The 19,422-nt window shown below is 43.8% G+C and overlaps 1 protein-coding gene across 1 annotated transcript in view; it reads right to left on the bottom strand.

The window, feature by feature from the left end:
* The window catches only part of FHL1 (four and a half LIM domains 1), a 43,944-nt gene that overhangs the window by 12,091 nt on the left and 12,431 nt on the right, over window positions 1–19,422 (bottom strand). The window contains exon 2 of the mRNA XM_068247900.1: window positions 10,217–10,398. Coding sequence (XP_068104001.1) covers window positions 10,217–10,398 — 182 coding nt within the window. The remainder of the gene's footprint in view (window positions 1–10,216; window positions 10,399–19,422) is intronic.

Here is a 19,422-nt window from a genome sequence, read left to right as displayed (position 1 = left end):
ATCAGGCCCTAATTTGCCCCGTGTGGGCTCCTGATCACTCGGCCAAACCCTCAGATCCCCTTCCGATCACCTCCCCAGTGCATTGATTGCATCTATTTTCCCCTCTAACCACCCCCTGAGACACCCATCAATCACCTCCTGTCACCCCCCCTAGCACTCCTATCCATCAGATCAGGCCCAATACAACCTGTCATCTAAAAGGCCACCCTGCTTATGACCGCTTCGACAAAATTCGCCCCCTCATAGACCACCTGTCATCAATGATGACAGGTGCTTATACCCCTGAACAGTCATTTTGAGATATTTGGTTTCCAGACTACTTACGGTTTTGGGCCCGTAAAATGCCAGGGCAGTATAGGAACCCCGCAAGTGACCCCATTTTAAAAAGACACTCCAAGGTATTCTGTTAGCTGTATGACGAGTTCATAGAAGATTTTATTTTTTGTCACAAGTTAGCCGAAATTGATTGTATTGTTTTTTTTTTTTTCACAAAGTGTCAATTTCCGCTAACTTGTGACCAAAAAAAATCTTCTATGAACTCACCATACCCCTAACAGAATACCTTGGGGTGTCTTCTTTCTAAAATGTGGTCACTTGTGGGGTTCCTATACTGCCCTGGCATTTTAGGGGCCCTAAACCGTGAGGAGTAGTCTAGAATCCAAATGCCTCAAAATGGGTTGCAAAAAAGTGTCACACATGTGGTATCGCCGTACTCGGAAGTAGTATAATGTGTTTTGGGGTGTATTTTTACACATACCCAGGCTGGGTGGCAGAAATCTCTCTGTAAATGGACAATTGTGTGTAAAAAAAAAAATTGTCATTTACAGAGATATTTCTCCCACCCAGCATGGGTATGTGTAAAAATACACCACAAAACACATTATACTACTTCTCCTGAGTACGGCGGGACCACATGTGTGGCACTTTTTTGCACCATAAGTGCGCTAAGGGGCCCAAAGTCCAATGAGTACCTTTAGGATTTCACAGGTCATTTTGCAACATTTGGTTTCAAGACTACTCACGGTTTAGGGCCCCTAAAATGCCAGGGCCGTATAGGAACCCCACAAATGACCCCATTTTAGAAAGAAGACACCCAAAGGTATTCCGTTAGGAGTATGGTGAGTTCATAGATTTTATTTTTTTGTCACAAGTTAGCGGAAAATGACACTTTGTGAAAAAAAAAAAACAATTAATCAATTTCCGCTAACTTGTGACAAAAAAAAATCTTCTATACTCTTCACCAAACTCCTAACGGAATACCTTGGGGTGTCTTTCTAAAATGGGGTCATTAGTGGGGTTCCTATACTGCCCTGGCATTTTAGGGGCCCTAAACCGTGAGGAGTAGTCTCGAAACCAAATGTCACAAAATGACCTGTGAAATCCTAATTCTCATTGGTCTTTGGGCCCCTTAGCGCAGTTAGGGTGCAAAAAAAGTGCCACATGTGGTATCGCCGTACTCAGGAGAAGTAGTATAATGTGTTTTGGGGTGTATTTTTACACATACCCATGCTCAGTGGGAGAAATATCTCTGTAAATGGACAATTGTGTGTAAAGAAAATCAAAAAAATTGTCATTTACAGAGACATCTACTCCTGAGTACGGCAATACCACGTGAGGCACTTTTTTGCAGCCTAACTGCGCTAAGGGGCCCAAAGTCCAATGAGCACCTTTAGGCTTTACAGGGGTGCTTACAATTAGGCACCCCCCAAAATGTCAGGACAGTAAACACACCCCACAAATGACCCCATTTTGGAAAGTAGACACTTCAAGGTATTCAGAGAGGGGCATAGTGAGTCCGTGACAGATTTCATTTTATTTTGTCGCAAGTTAGCAGAAATGGAAACTTTTTTGTTTCTTTTTTTTTTTTTTTTGTCACAAAGTGTCATTTTCCGCTAACTTGTGACAAAAAAATAAAATCTTCTATGAACTCACCATGCCTCTCAGTGAATACTTTGGGATGTCTTCTTTCCAAAATGGGGTCATTTGGGGGGTATTTATACTATCCTGGAATTCTAGCCCCTCATGAAACATGACAGGTGGTCAGAAAAAGTCAGAGATGCTTCAAAATGTGAAAATTCACTTTTGGCACCATAGTTTGTAAATGCTATAACTTTTACCCAAACCAATAAATATACACTGAATGGACTTTTTTATCAGACATGTAGCAGAATCAATTTGGACAAAGATGTATACAGAAATTTTACTTTATTTGAAAAATGTCGGCACAGAAAGTAAAAAATATAATTTTTTTGCCAAAATTCATGTCTTTTTTGATGAATATAATAAAAACTAAAACTCGCAGCAGCAATCAAATAGCACCAAAAGAAAGCTGTATTAGTGACAAGAAAAGGAGGTAAAATTCATTTAGGTGGTAGGTTGTATGACCGAGCAATAAACCGTGAAAGCTGCAGTGGTCTGATTGGAGAAAAAGGCTCTGGTCCTTAACCTGCTGGGCGGTCTGGACGAGCTCAGCTCGTCCAGTACCGCCGGAGCCTGCCGCTCAGGCCCTGCTGGGCCGATTTGGCTCAAATAAAGAGCAGCACACGCAGCCGGCACTTTGCCAGCCGCGTGTGCTGCCTGATCGCTGCCGCTCTGCGGCGATCCGCCACGAGCAGCGGCGAAAGAGGGTCCCCCCAGCTGCCTGAGCCCAGCGTAGCCGGAACAAAAAGTTCCGGCCAGCGCTAAGGGCTGGATCGGAGGCGGCTGACGTCAGGACGTCGGCTGACGTCGATGACGTCACTCCGCTCGTCGCTATGGCGACGATGTAAGCAAAACAAGGAAGGCTGCTCATTGCGGCCTTCCTTGTTTATTCTGGGCGCCGGAGGCGATCGGAAGAACGCCTCCGGAGCGCCCTCTAGTGGGCTTTCATGCAGCCAACTTTCAGTTGGCTGCATGAAATAGTTTTTTTTTATTAAAAAAAAAACCCTCCCGCAGCCTCCCTGGCGATCTTAATAGAACGCCAGGCAGGTTAAGGGGCAAAAAGACTGTGGTCCTCAAGTGGTTAAATGTGGCCGAGCCTAAAGGTGTGTATACACTATAAAAGTCTTTGGAAAATTAGATCACAGACCAATTTTACCCCCTTCCATGTAGTATGAGAGCCATACCTACACAGTTTATTCTATTGAGCTGAACTCCCCATCGGATACAAATCTTTGCTAGATGCTGCACACAAAGATGCTGCACACATTCAACAGATTAGTATCTGCAAAAGATCACTTCCTGCAAAAAATCAGTTTCTGCAAAATGCATTTATAGTCTATGATATCTGCAGATCTCATCCACACCTTGTTTAACAGACCTTCATCTGCAGATCAGACAATATGCAAATCCAAAGATCCATCCTGATGGATCTGATCTGCAGATGATTGTCCATTAAACAAGGTGTGTATGAGATTTGCAGATATCATAATGCATTTTGAAGGAACAGATCTTTTGCAGATACTGATCTGTTGCATGTGTACAGCATCTTTGTGTCCAGCATCCTGCAAAGATTTTTATCTGATGAGGAGTTCAGCTCCATAGAATAGTAGAGTATGGCTCTCATACTACATGAAAGGGGGTAAAATTGGTCTGTCATCTTCCATTTTCCAAAGCCTTTTATCTGATGTGTGTACCCACCTTTAGTGTGGAGTGAATTGAAACCTGAAGTGAGAGGTATATGGAGTCTTCCATATTTAATTCCTTGTAAACCATACCAGTTGCCTAGCTATTCTGCTGACCTCTTTGGCTGCAGTAGTGTCTGAATAACACCTGAAACAAGGATGCAGCTTATCTTCTCAGATTTTTGTCAGAAACACCTGATCTTCTGCATGGTTGTTCAGGGTCTATGGCTAAACATATTAGGGGCAGAGGATGAGCAGGATAGCCAGGCAACTGGTATGGTGAAAAAGGAAATAAATATAGCAGCCTCCATATCCCAAAAATTTCAGTTGTCCTTTAATGTGGAACTGAAGTCAATTAATTACAGAAAACAGAAAGGCACCCTGTATGTATTAAGGCTCCCTGCACACTGCATGCAATTCAGATTCTGCTTTTTAATTGGCTTTTGCATCCGATTCCGATTTTTAATCTTCACTGCATGCTGCATTTTTTGCTCAGTTTTTCTGTTGAATGTATTCAGCGAGTTTAGCCTGTCTAACACCCCCCCCCCCCCCCCCCCCCCCAAATTTGTTGGGCATCTGCAAATTTTGATGACAGGTGGTCTATGAGGAGGTGAATTTTGTGGAACCGGTCATAAGCAGGGTGGCCTTTTAGATGACAGGTTGTATTGGGCCTGATCTGATGGATAGGAGTGCTAGGGGGTGACAGGAGGTGATTGATGGGTGTCTCAGGGGGTGGTTAGAGGGGAAAATAGATGCAATCAATGCACTGTGGAGGTGATCCAGAAGGGGGTCTGAGGGGGATCTGAGGGTTTGGCCGAGTGATCAGGATGGGTAGGTGTGCTAGGGGGTGACAGGAGGTGATTGATGGGTGTCTCAAGGTGTGATTAGAGGGGGGGGCAATCAATGCACTGGCGAGGTGATCAGGGCTGGGGTCTGAGGGCGTTGAGGGTGTGGGCCGGTGATTGGGTGCCCTAGGGGCAGATAGGGGTCTGATCTGATGGGTAGCAGTGACAGGGGTGATTGATGGGTATTGACAGGTGATCAGTGGGTTATTACAGGGGGGATAGATGAATACAGTACACAGGGGGGTGGGAGGGGGGGTCTGGAGAGAATCTGAGGGGTGGGGGTGATCAGGAGCCCCCAGGGGGCAGTTAGGACTAAAAACCTAGCGTTGACCGATAGTGACAGGCAGTGATTGATGGGTGATTGGGTGTAAACAGGGGTCTGAGGGGTGCTGTGGGCGATCAGAGGGAAGGGGGGGGGCAGGATCAGTGTGTTTGGTGCAGACTAGGGTGGCTGCAGCCTGCCCTGGTGGTCCCTCGGACACTGGGACCACCACCAGGGCAGGAGGCAGCCTGTATAATACGCTTTGTATACATTACAAATATTATATTATATGCTTTGCATGCGGCAATCATGGGGTTAACAACCCGCCGGCGCTTCCGAACAGCCGGCGGGTGGGCGGAGCCAGTTGCCGGGGGAAGCGCTCGTCACCAGTGACGCGATTGCTCCCCGGGCATGCCGAAAGGACGCAGCGCCGATGGGCGTATTGCAGTCCTTTCGGCGTCCACTTTGCCGCCGCCGCCTATCAGCTGTGGGTGGTCGGCAAGTGGTTAATCAGAAGTTGTGATTTGATCTCTCCTGTGTCACCTGACTACCACAGCAGATAAACTCATTTGAAAGCACAGGATGTTAACAAGGTGTTTGCTTCCATAAAAGTAGAAGTAGGAAGTAGAAACTGTGCAGATTTATTGTGGGATTTGTATCAGCTGTAATAAAGAAACTTTTTTCTTTAAAGGTTATTATGCTGTTAGAGCAGAGAGGAAGTTCTGAGTTCAGGTCCCTTTTAAGGGTTGGTTCACACTCGGGCGCATTTAGGGAGCCTTTTTGCTGATCAGCAGTAAAGCGCTGTGACAAATCACTTCCTGTGGGATCTTTCTCACTGCAGCGCTTGCATTTGCATAAATATGCCCTGTATGCAGCATTTTGGCAGGGAACATATTGCAATTCTTGTTCTCTTGAATGGGAATGGCAAAATCACCTACATTTTGTGCTGCAAAATTGCAATTGCTTTTGCGATCTAAGTTTGAACCAGGCCTAAGGATAAGACTCCCTGGCCCATATGCAGTTCACTTCTTCTTTTGAGTGTTCCCCTAGCTGATAGGTTTACTCCTTGTCAATAAAATGCTTTTAAACCATCAGCATGCAAGAAAATACTCAAAAACAATTTTGATACTTTTCAACTACTATTTGGTACTTTTGTGCTAAAAAGCTATTGTAAAGTGAAGATGATTAAAGTGAAGATGATAATTATCTCCTAGGAGAAAAAGTTAATTGCATATAATAATAATCTGGGCTCCTATGTCATAATGTTTGTGATGATGGGATAAGGGAAGGATTTTGAACAGCTTTCTCAAATTTGCATGGTCAGTGAACTTTTTTTTTTAAACTATACAGACAGGTCTAGAGAAATTCCCTATTTTATAAAGGACACTTGGGCCCACATGCAATTACATTTTTCACCTGCATTATCGCCTAGGAGATAATTTTAATTTTCTCTTTAAACTAAATTATCTGTATTTTACAATTGAAAAAATACCAAAAAGTTAGTGAAAGTGAACTATCAAAATTATTCTGAGTATTTTCTTGCTTGCTGGTGGCTTAAAAGGCATTTTATGACAAATTGTGAAAATATCACCTAGGAGAAAACTCACTTGCATATGGGCCCTGAATTGACAAGGATATGAAAGCTAATATATTTAGTTATTTTTAAACAAAGCCAGTTGCCTGACTGTCCAGCTGTTCAAACGCCTCCCCATCCCATCATCACTCACCTCTTGACATAGTCAGAAAGTAGTTAGTAGGGGGCACTAGCTGTGTGCCCAGTGCTGCCCCTTTTTCTATCCTACCTGTGCTGCTGAGATTAACCCTTTCTGGCCAGCACTACAGCTCAGCAGATCTCCCTATATTAAGTAATTAACCCTTTCCACACCCTACCCAGCTTGGAAAAAAATATTTTATAAAACAACAGTGAAACATAGTAACTTGCAGGCGAGGCAGGGGGATTCCAATCCACAATCACTGCCTATTAAAATCAATAGGCTGCTTCTGATTCACGGGGAGGGGGGGGGGGGGGGGGTTAATCCTACGTGCTGCATTTTTTTCAGACAATGCATCCAAATCCCCATAGCCTTTGGATGCGTACTCGCATCAGCACAATAGTCAGTCTTGGAGACAGATGCAGACACAGGTGCCAAGAGGGCCTTAGCCATTAAAATGTACATGAGATGGATAGGAGAGGAATGCTATACATACCTGGGGCTTCCTCCAGCCCCTTCCAGGCTGATCGCTCCCACGCCATCCTTCTCCGTCCTCTGGATATTCTGCAATTTGTTCCAGAATGTCCTTCAGTCTGGGGTGTACTGTGCATGTACGGCACAAACACGCACGCACCCCTGGGGCAGCACTACTGCGCAGAAGCAGAACACTCCAAGCCTCGGGAACGCAATGCGGGAGCGTGCACAACCGGGCTGCACCTGTGCTGACTGGCCCCGACTGGAGGCAAATTGTCGATCCACGAGGGGACGGCGAGGGAGTGATCAGCCTGGTGGGTGCTTAAGGAAGCCCCAGGTATGTGTATTTTTTCTAATCTTCTCTAAAACTAACACCAAACCTCACCTCTCTACTGCTAGCTCAGTGTAATCTTTTGTGTCTGCAACTACTTAAGCTCACCACTAGATGGAGCCAGTGCATTAAAGACAAGCAAGTGCACGGCTCACTTGTGAGATGTCATGTCAGTGTTGAGAAGATTGCAAGAATGACACTTGAAAAACCTTCAGGGTGGGAACACACTAGGCGGTGTGAAAGGTTGAGTTTTGCTGCATATGTGTTTGTGCCTTTTAAGTGTGTTTGCGTTTTGCACAAAAAAAAAAAAATCACATGTGCTTTTGTGCGTATTGTATGCGCTTTTGATATGCATTTTATGCTAATCTTTAGGAAGCCAACAGGAAGTGTAAATACATCAAAAAAACTAAAAAAAAAGAAAAATGAATAAAAACACATTAAAAAGCTATACCTCTGCATCACCACTGACATTCCTTATGTGCGATTTAGAAAAATAAGCAGCAAGTTCAGCGTTTTCAAAAACTGACATTGCAGAATGCGAACATATGATTTTTTTCATGCATCCCATTGACTTGCATTATGTGCATGAATGCTAATGTTTTCAGCAATGCTAGCCTTTCTGCCTAGTGTGTTCCTACCCTCAGAGAACACTGCCTCATGCAAGACAAGACAAAACAGATAACTAACAATCTTTTAGATACCTTACACATATGTGCAATAAAGAAGAAGAAAAAAATTGTATAGGTCAATTTACACTCGGCTTTATCCAGCTAGAGCAGTAAAGTAGTAGTACCCGGCTGGACTCCCCTAGTCATATTTAAAAGGTACACTTAAGGCAACAGAAAAAAATGAGTTTTACTCACCTGGGGCTTCCACCAGCCCCTGCAGGTGTCCGGTGCCCACGCAGTCTCGCTCCGATGCTCCTGTCCCCGCCGGCAGCTACTTCCATTTTCGGTGAAAGGCCTGGGAACGCAAGTGATGCTTCACGTTCCTGGCCGCAATAGCAGTATAGAGGGCACTATTGCGGCCAGGAACGAAAAGAATCGCTCGGGTTCCCAGGCCTGTCGCCGAAAACGGAAGTCGCTGCCAGCGGGGCCAGGAGGATCCGAGCGAGACTGCGTGGACACCGGACACCTGCAGGGGGCTGGTAGAAGCCCCAGGTGAGTAAAACTTTTTTTTTTTTTTTTTTTACCTTAAAGGGGAGCTGAAGAGAGAGGTATATGGAGGCTGCCATGTTTATTTCCTTTTAAGCAATACCAGTTGCCTGGCAGCCCTGCTGATCCTCTTCCTCTAATACTATTAGCCATAGCCCCTGAACAAGCATGCAGCAGATCAGGTGTTTCAGACTTTAAAGTCAGATCTGACAAGACTAGCTGCATGCTTGTTTCTGGTGTTATTCAGATACTACTGCAGAGAAATAGACCAGCAGGGCTGCCAGGCAACTGGTATTGATTAAAAGGAAATAAATATGGCAGCCTCCGTATACCTCTTACTTCAGTTCCCCTTTAAGTGACCCTTTAAGGTGAAACTATCCAGAGCACCAGGTGGCAATCAATTTGTATGGAAGAAAGATCAGCACACTCAGTAGTATGTTGCAAAACTTCAAGCTCTCTTAATACAAAAAATTTCCATAAATATACTGTGTGTTCAACAAGGACCAGCAACCCGCAGTAGATAGGCGTCCAAGACACACATAATCCATCAAATGCCTGCTGGCCAACTTGTATAAAGAGTCCGTGGGGGAATAGAGTCCAAGATCCACACTTCCCAGGAAAAATGTGTCTCAAAACATGGCGAAAGACACTGGCTAACTGACACTGACTTAATGCTGTTTTGGGCATCAGCCCATCTTCAAGCCGATAAATGTGCAGTTGCTTGAAGTTTTGCAACATACTACTGAGTGTGCTGATCTTTCTGCCATACAAATCCAGCTGGAGCAGTGGCATATCTTAGTATATATATATGCTGTACCACTCTGCAGCTCCAAACAGACATAAGCCATCATAACTAGATGTTGCCAGCAGGGCATTAGCATCTGCAAGTCTCCCTCTGCATAAATCAGTATCAGCACTTCAGTGTCTACTGTGTACCACAGACGTGACATGTCACCATCTTAAAACACAGCTAAAAATCAGTATATTATCAATCAGAGGCAAATGTTATCCAATGTTTCCATACTCTTTAGGGCTAGTTCACAGTGCATCAGTTGCATTGCAGAATTATAGCTCGCTGCCCATACAATTCTATGAGCCTGTTCACAGTGCTACGTTGTAACTGATTGCGTTATTCTAACTCACTGGATGCAGGTTTTGAATGAATGTCTATGTCCAGTCTCCATTGCAGCTCACACTCCTAACACTGCGTTTAGCAACTGACCACTGTGAATCCAGCCTGAATATAACCCTTCCACTAGGATTTGTGAAACAATATATTTTCTTTATTTTGGCCACATAGTTCATTAATTAAGGCTAGTTTCAGATATCTGAATTTGCTTCATTATGTGTAGGGAATAACAAGTGAATGGGTAACATTAACATATTCATATACCTCAGCACCAAAGTTTCTTTAGTAATACCGATAAGCTTGTTCAATGAAGCTTTTCCTTCTTGTACCTAGTTATTGCTGTAATAACGTCACTATCGTATCTTTATGTACATTTCACAAGGAGTGTGTTGTACTTGAGTGCTGTGCTTGTTTGCACACATAACTGCTATATGCTAATTGCACAGGTGAGACTATGCACTGTCTGAGATAAGTTATTGTTGATATTTCCCAGAATGTCTTGCGGTTTAGCACTGAACAATGTTCAGCCAGACTAGTGGAGGGATCGTTTATCAGGGACAAGCGACATTAGTCACTGCAGAGTAAACATGCCTGTATGCACTTGCCACTATTTCCATCAATAAATGAACACTTGTTTTTGAGCACTTGCTTTACCCTAACCACCTCCAACTGTATGCTGGGCGTTCCCCACAAACGTCTGGCCTCACCTTGGAATCCACCCCGATGGGTTTCCTGCATTCAGCACAGGTGTTGGCCACTATCTTATCAAAGCACTTCACACAGCAGTTGTGTCCATCCTTCTCCACATACTTCTTGCCCTGCAGAGGGGCTCTGCAGTAATGGCAGTCAAAGCGCTCAGACATTGTGCCCACTGTGTAGTGGCGGGGACCTAAAAAGAAAAAGTGGCAATTCAGTTATCTTTTGACTAATGTACATTTATTTTTAATCTAGGTTCATGAAATCAACTGCTTAGTAAAAACAAACCTGTTTTTGCATCCCTCTAGTAAACAAAAACCCTGCACATTTTTATATGCGTGTGCTTATCAGACTTTGTTATACATTCATCATAAACCAACCTGATAGAGCAATGATTTGCAGTAAACAGAGCTTGTGATATGGACAAATTCCCCATACAACATTCCTGCATTAATGAAGTCTGTCAAATGTCTACCAGGTGACAATACAGTATAATTTCATACAGTAGTAAACTCAGGTATAATACGCTAAATGTGCAGGTCCCAGCCAAGCACCATTCTAAGTATATGGGAGTAAAGCCTAGTATAGTAAATCCTGATATAATAAAACCTGTTTTAGCCCCTGCGGCATTCTGTATCCAGGTATGACGGAAAGGGAGCGGGCGTCAGTCGGAGACCCAGGGGTCGGGGGGGGGGGGGGGGGCAATCACTGAACCAGGGGCATCGGTCGATAATATGATCGAGCAGCCATGTTGGGGAATTGTTCTCTGGCAGATTCAATCACAGCAATCAAATATGCTGTGGAAAAAAATTGATTAAGGGTGTGGGCACCTTTACAAAGCATCTGGTTTATCTGTTAGCAGACTGCCACTTCCTGATAAACAGGCCCCCAACAATATGAAAATAAGGGGACTTCCTGAGAAGCATCTCATATCCTGCATAGTGTACATTTTCTCAAAATCCCAAAACATTAGCGCAAGGAATCTGGTTTCTAAAGCAAACGACATTGTTTACTCTGAATTCTCATCTACATTTATTACAAATATATAACGGCTCCAAAAGCAGCTGTTGTTGGCTAATGCTAAGTTGATTTACAGCAAAAGCCTTAATCCTTCACTAGAACAGCTAAACAGTAAACTGCTGGAATGTGAAATGGGTCAGCGAGAGGGATGAGTATTTGGATCGCTTGTTCTGTTATGAAGTGTTTATCAACAATGATTCACCACAGAGGAATATTAATGAAAGAGCGCTCTGTGTCTCCCATACCGCTATTACAATTTGATGTCAAGGACAAAGGAGATGGCAGCTGGAGAGCGCACATGCGGCTTTCAATTACAGCCTTATAAAGGCTTAGCTGTGATTTGCATACACTATAGTAATTTGGTTATTAGATGCTTCCCTGACACTGCATCATGTACACAGGTTCTGAATACAGCACTCCTCAAGAAGCTTTTGTACACTGCTGGCACGCCCACTCTCAGCTGCATTCACTAATGTGTGGAGGGAGCTCTGTGCAGAGATGCTGATGGTTCATCAGAAGCTGTGGGGTGTCAACAGGGGCGTAACTACAAATCAAGGGATTTCCCAGCAAAACTTATGTCCATCTAATGTTCACACCCCTTTTGATTATTATTTATATAGCGCAGATATCTTCCACAGCCATGAATAGAGTATGCAGTCTAGGACCATTTATTTATTTATTTTATTTTTTTGGGTGAAGCCAATTAACTTATCTTTATGTTTTTGGGACTCCTTATAGATAATACCCTGACTGGGATACAAGCCAGGGGCCCAGCGCTGTAAGGCAAGAGTGCTATCACCTATGCCACCCTCCTGCCCAGTCCCCACTATACCCCTTTCCCAGTTCCCACTTGGTGCCCAAAGCAAAGCTTGCAAAATGGACCTCCATGTTGGAGGTAGGGAGAGTATGGATTTGCCTCCCTCTTCCAGCAGTTGCAGACACTACTTCAGAATCTTCTGGTTAGTGGGTAGGGATCAGTAGTAACTGACAGACTCCCAGTGCCAGGCAGGTAGTAGATTCTACTAGCAGCCAAGTACTAATTCATAGATTCTAGTGACATGGAATGTAGGGTATAGTTAGATAAAAAGTAGGTGACAAGTAGTGAGTGCTACTGGGTTGACAAGGAGCAGTGTTCTCCCCAGAATTTTTTTTCAGCCGGGTAGCATGAAAAAGTAGCTGGGTGGAGAAGTAAGGGCCCTTTTCCACTAGGAAGTGTGATCGCAATCGCGCTGCGATTACGCTACCTACAATTCCCACTACCCATGATTGCACGGTATAGCTGCTGGTAAAAGAGCATGTTCGCATGACAGTTGCGATTCGGAAAAAACAATGCATGCCAGTGGGAAATGAGCACTGCGATTTACAAGTTATCGCAGTGTTCATGGGGGGTAGATTTACTTAGCTGGGGCTTGTTCCAGCAATCAGGTCCCTTGCTGTAGTTCCAATCTACTCCAGTGTGTCGCTTTCCCCGTGAAAGATCCCCGACTTTGGTCACGGATACGTCTGCTCTCTGTCATGCTCCAGAGGCCAGGATGATTCTGTGCTTGTGCAGTTCACATATACTTAAACTACATAATGCTCCAGACCACTACAGGAGCATGAGCGAGAGAGGTGCACAGATGAGTTTGCTTGCACAGTAGCCTGCAACCAACTGGGGCTAGGGATCTTTTGGAGGGTAGCGCAACCACAGAAAGGGACCAGATACAGACTGCTAGGGGCTGGAAGAAGCCCCAGCTAAGTAAATCTTCTCTCTGCCTCTATCTCTTCCCCCCCCCCCCCCCCCAACTCAAATATGTATTCTTATGAGACTGTCCGTTTTAGTGAACAATGAATAATTTGGCACTTTGATATTCTTGACTCTTTCTTTGCCTGGATACACACTTCCGCCCATTAAGGTGCCACATTCCTTTAGTGACCTCTCTTTGAATTGCTGAGTGATTTATACTGTGCTACTTGTGCTACTTGTTTGTTTGCCGTTTCTGGAATTTAATTACCTGGGTGCCTATGTAAAGTGGATCCGAGATGAACTTTTACTCATTGCATAATTGTGTTCCTTTCCTATCGTTTATAGGGCATTCCTCAAGCCAAATACTTTTTTGTTTATGTTTTAATACTCTAATTCCCTATAAACTAAACAAGCCTCGCCCACAGTTTTTCAGAGAGCCTTGGCAGTAGCAAGGGCTCATGGGAGCTCAGTCTGGGCAGGAGGAGGGGGAGGTATTACAAGCCAGAGATTTCAGAGGCAGAGGGGAGGAGGGAGGAGGAGGAAGATTCGGTTTTTTTTCACTAAAGATGCAGATAAGCTTGCCGGTTTGTAATGTTTACAAAAAACATGGCTACTGTCATTGTATCACAGGTAGACATAATCATATTCTACAGCTGCAGCTAGATCTAAACTTTAGACAAGATATATAGACAAGTTACTTGTTATAGTTAGTTTTTCACCTCGGATCCGCTTTAATTAGAGGGTCCTCTGCAGTATGGGACGTGCTGGAGTGACTTGTAAGTGACTGAGCTGTCCCTGTGTCACTTTCCCCTGCCGTGCGTTATTCCGCTCTGCGTGTGAAGCAAGGATGATCTCTCCTCCCTGGTGTGTCAGCTGCTTCTGCTACTGGCTGGATGGAGTTGTGAGAGGCGGGGAGCACTTGGCTGCCTCTGGTTATTACTGGATAGAGGGAGGCAACAATGAGTAAACACGCTGACTGTCTAAATGGAGAGAGGGAAGGAAAGAAAGCCTTCAGCCACCCGGGAACTAATAGCAGTGTGTGCGCATGTATAATGAAACGGCGTAAATCAGGTCTATTGTGAACGGACACCTGACTCATTATACCACATGGGAGGCTGAATTTTGGCCGGCCAATCTTACCCCGGCGGCGCGCCCTGCTAATATGCTCTGGGGAGAACACTGAGGAGTAAACAAATATTAGGTGCCAAGTAGCAGTGGGCTCCCCAGTAGTAACATATGGCTGTGAGAGAGTTCCCTGGACGCGTACGAGAGGTATCGGCGCTGGAGACTTGGGCGCAGGATACAGCCGGTATATGGCTGATCCTGCTGCCGCACAAGTCCCGGGCATATTAAATACTATTCCCCCCTCCAGGCCGCCATGGATAGTGGGGAATGAAATAATTAGGCTTCCAGCAATTGCTGGAAGCCGAATTATTATGTTTTAAAAGTAACTTCAGCACCGTCTTCTGACGGCGCTGAAGTTACTCCCTGTGCCTGCTATAGCCGTAATTCCCATTACGGCCTATGGTGGCGCCAGCTGCGCCCAAATCTCCTGCGCTGGTTTCAGCGTGTTCGCCCTGGACTGCCAGAAGATCTAACCAGTCAACACTTAAAGAAATAAGGCCAGAGTGTTCAATAGAAGGGTTAAAACGTAAATACTTTGGTCACATATAGGGTTGATACTAGTATTAAAACTTAAATACTTTGGTTACACAGAGTTTTAAAGTTCCTGGAGATTTCTGCAGACGCATCCGAAGCTGAAATAGATACATTTTGTTTACATAAATGTATCTAAGTGTTGAATGTTACACACTTTGGCTGTCCTCCAGCTCAGTCAGAGTGAGTCACATTCAACATTTAGATACATTTATGTAAACAAAATGTATCTATTTCAGCTTCGGATGCGTCTGCAGAAATCTCCAGGAACTTTAAAACTCTGTGTAACCCTTCCAATGCTGGTCTAGTAAAAAAAAAAAATGCTGGTTGCATATAATATGCTGTAAATAATGTTTTAGAGCAAAGTTGAAATGCAGGGTTATATTCCGCTTTAAGTTCTGAAGTGACAATTCCTTTGCAAGGTACTTTCATGTTTATTGAAGCCCAGCACATATTTGCACTTAGTGCTGTACTGACAGGGGACACCAATGTTATGTTGACCTTACTCCTGCTGCTTGTAAAATGCCTACTTGTCACCGGCTATCAGATAAATTGGTTGGAAGCATCATGAATGCTGGCAGCGACTATGAAGAAGGGGTTAAAAGATGAAAGTTTGGAAAGAGTGCTTATCTGTGACCTTAACTCTTGTAGTGGCACAGTATTAGCAATCCTCTTATTTTAGATGCAGAGCTGGGAGCATTGGTGCCAGACAGAACTATAGTCATCCCCCATTTATACAACATTTGTGTTCATCACCTCCCTGCACAGCGCTGGACTGGGAGCGTTTATTGGTAATGTTATAGGTTAAGAGTCTGGCACACTTGTACAAAGACATAACTGGGAATTACTGGTCCCATAATTATAATCCATTTCTCTGTGTGTTATCCTATTACTATGATCAATCCAAGAGATATAAATAATAGCTTTAGAAGAGTAAAGTTTGCCAGAATTATATTTACAGACCTTTTAGAGCAAAGCAGTGGTGTTGCTGGCAGAGGGAGCTTACTGTAAATGAAGGACTGCACATACAAAAAAGGAGGGAACACAGGGACTGCACATGTAAGGGAGAAATCAATATACACTAATAGACCTAAGCCTGTTACAATAATTGGCTCTAGGCCTTCCTCACAACCCACTCCCCTTCCTGTCACAGCCGCCATCCACATGTCAGCGCGCATACGCGCCGTCATCCTCCTGTCTCAATGGTCACCCATGTGCTGTGCATGCAGTACCTCAAAAGCACAGGCACAGGAACACGGGTTTTATTATATAGGATGTTATACATGGGGTACTGAATGAAAGACAGGAACTACTATATACAAGGGACTGCACATGAATTGAGAAATTACAGCAAATGGGTGACTGAAGATAGAAAAAAAAAATAACTACTGTACATGGGGGACTGCACATGGGAGCGAAGGACTATTGTACACGGGGGACTGCACATGGAAAAACAAAACTACTGTATTTGGGGAGGCACCACATGAAAGAGAAAAATCACTATACATGGGCGAGGTACATGGAAGAGGAAAACTACTATACAAGAGGGACCACTCAGAGGAAAACTACTATACATGGGGCACTGCACATGGAAGAGAAGAAGAATACTATACATGGGGACTGCACATGTAGGATAAGAAGAACTACTTTACATGGGGACTGCACATGGAAGATAAGAAGAACTTCTTTACATGGGGACTGCACATGGAAGATAAGAAGAACTTCTTTACATGGGGACTGCACATGGAAGATAAGAAGAACTTCTTTACATGGGGACTGCACATGGAAGATAAGAAGAACTTATTTACATGGGGACTGCACATGGAAGATAAGAAGAACTACTTTACATGGGGACTGCACATGGAAGATAAGAAGAACTTCTTTACATGGGGACTGCACATGGAAGATAAGAAGAACTTCTTTACATGGGGACTGCACATGGAAGATAAGAAGAACTTATTTACATGGGGACTGCACATGGAAGATAAGAAGAACTACTTTACATGGGAACTGCACATGGAAGATAAGAACTTCTTTACATGGGGACTGCACATGGAAGATAAGAAGAACTTCTTTACATGGGGACTGCACATGGAAGATAAGAAGAACTTATTTACATGGGGACTGCACATGGAAGATAAGAAGAACTACTTTACATGGGAACTGCACATGGAAGATAAGAACTTCTTTACATGGGGACTGCACATGGAAGATAAGAATAACTACTTTACATGGGGACTGCACATGAAAGACGGGGACTACTATACATGGGGGATGGCACATGGAAGAGGAAAACTGCTATACATGGAGGACTGCACACGGAACATAAGAACTACTGTACACCGGGGACTGCACATGAAACTCGAGAACTACAGTACATGGGGGGGGGGGGGGTGCACATGGAAGAGGAAAACAACTATACATGGGGGACTGCACATGAAAGAGGAAAACTACTATACACAGGTGAGAGGTGAAAGATGAGAACTAATGTACATGGGGGACTACATCAAAGACGAGAAATACAGTGATGTGAAAAACTATTTGCCCCCTTCCTGATTTCTTATTCTTTTGCATGTTTGTCACACTTAAATGTTTCTGCTCATCAAAAACTGTTAACTACTAGTCAAAGATAACATAATTGAACACAAAATGTAGTTTTAAATGATGGTTTTTATTATTTAGTGAGAAAATAAACTCCAAATCTACATGGCCCTGTGTGAAAAAGGGATTGCCCCCCTTGTTAAAAAATAACTTAACTGTGGTTTATCACACCTGAGTTCAATTTCTGTAGTCACCCCCCGGCCTGATTACTGCCACACCTGTTTCAATCAAGAAATCACTTAAATAGGAGCTATCTGACACAGAGAAGTAGACCAAAAGCACCTCAAAAGCTAGACATTATGCCAAGATCCAAAGAAATTCATGAACAAATGAGAACAAATGTAATTGAGATCTATCAGTCTGGTAAAGGTTATAAAGCCATTTCTAAAGCTTTGGGACTCCAGCGAACCACAGTGAGAGCCATTATCCACAAATGGCAAAAACATGGAACAGTTATGAACCTTCCCAGGAGTGGCCGGCCGACCAAAATTACCCCAAGAGCGCAGAGAAAACTCATCCGAGAGGCCACAAAAGACCCCAGGACAACATCTAAAGAACTGCAGGCCTCCCTTGCCTCAATTAAGGTCAGTGTTCATACCTCCACCATAAGAAAGAGACTGGGCAAAAACGGCCTGCATGGCAGATATCTAAGGCGCAAACCACTTTTAAGCAAAAAGAACATTAAGGCTCGTCTCAATTTTGCTAAAAAACAACAACATCTCAATGATTGCCAAGACTTTTGGGAAAATACCTTATGGACCGACGAGACAAAAGTTGAACTTTTTGGAAGGTGTGTGTCCCATTACATCTGGGGTAGAAGTAACAGCATTTCAGCAAAAGAACATCAAACCAACAGTAAAATATGGTGGTGGTAGTGTGATTGTCTGGGGTTGTTTTGCTGCTTCAGGACCTGGAAGGCTTGCTGTGATAGATGGAACCATGAATTCTACTGTCTACCAAAAAATCCTGAAGGAGAATGTCCGGCCATCTGTTTGTCAATTCAAGCTGAAGCGATCTTCGGTGCTGCAGCAGGACAATGACCCAAAACACACCAGCAAATCCACCTCTGAATGGCTGAAGAAAAACAAGATGAAGACTTTGGAGTGGCCTAGTCAAAGTCCTGACCTGAATCCTATTGAGATGTTGTGGTATGACCTTAAAAAGGCGGTTCATGCTAGAAAACCCTCAAATAAAGCTAAATTACAACAACTGCAAAGATGAGTGGGCCAAAATTCCTTCCGAGCGCTGTAAAAGACTCGTTGCAAGTTATTGCAAACGCTTGATTGCAGTTATTGCTGCTAAGGGTGGCCCAACCAGTTATTAGGTTCAGGGGGCAATTTCTTTTTCCACACAGGGCCATGTAGGTTTTGAGGTTTTTTTTCTCACTAAATAATAAAAACCATCATTTAAAACTGCATTTTGTGTTCAATGATGTTATCTTTGACTAATAGTTAACTGTTTTTGATGAGCAGAAACATTTAAGTGTGACAAACATGCAAAAGAATAAGAAATCAGGAAGGGGGCAAATAGTTTTTCACATCACTGTACTGTGCATGGGGAACTGCGTGCGGAAAAAAAAAAAACTATGCATGGGGGACTGCACATGGAAGAGGAAAACTACTATACATGGGGCACTGCTCATGGTAGTGAATAATAACTACTGGACACAGGGGACTGCACAAGATAGATAACTACTGTACATGGGGGACTGCAAGTGGAAGAGAAGAACTACTGGGCACGAGGGACTGCACATAAAAGACGAGAACAGTAGTTCATGGTGGGCTGCACATGGAAGAGGGAAAAAACTACACATGGGGTATTGCACATGGAAGAGAAGAACTACTGTACATGGGGGACTGCTCATGAAACAGGAAAATGGGGGATTATACATGGAAAAGGAAAACTACTATACATGGGGCACTGCACATGGACGAGAAGAATAACTACTGGACACGGGGGACTGCACATGAAAGATGAGAACTTTTATACATGGGGGACTGCACGTGGAAGAGCACAAGAACTACTGTACACGGGGGCTACTTATGAAAAAAGAGAACTACTGTACATGGGGACTGCAAGTGTAAAAGAAGGACTACTGTACATGGGAGACTGCACATGAAAGACCAGAACTACTGATCATAGGGGATTGTACATTGAAAATGAAAACTACTATACATGAAGGACTGCACATGGAAAAGGAAAATTACTACACAT

Source organism: Hyperolius riggenbachi, chromosome 8 (assembly GCF_040937935.1).
Source record: "Hyperolius riggenbachi isolate aHypRig1 chromosome 8, aHypRig1.pri, whole genome shotgun sequence".
Classification (NCBI taxonomy): Eukaryota; Metazoa; Chordata; class Amphibia; order Anura; family Hyperoliidae; genus Hyperolius; species Hyperolius riggenbachi.
The sequence above is the reverse complement of the archived record's forward strand: the minus strand, read 5'-3'. Positions and strand labels throughout refer to the sequence as shown.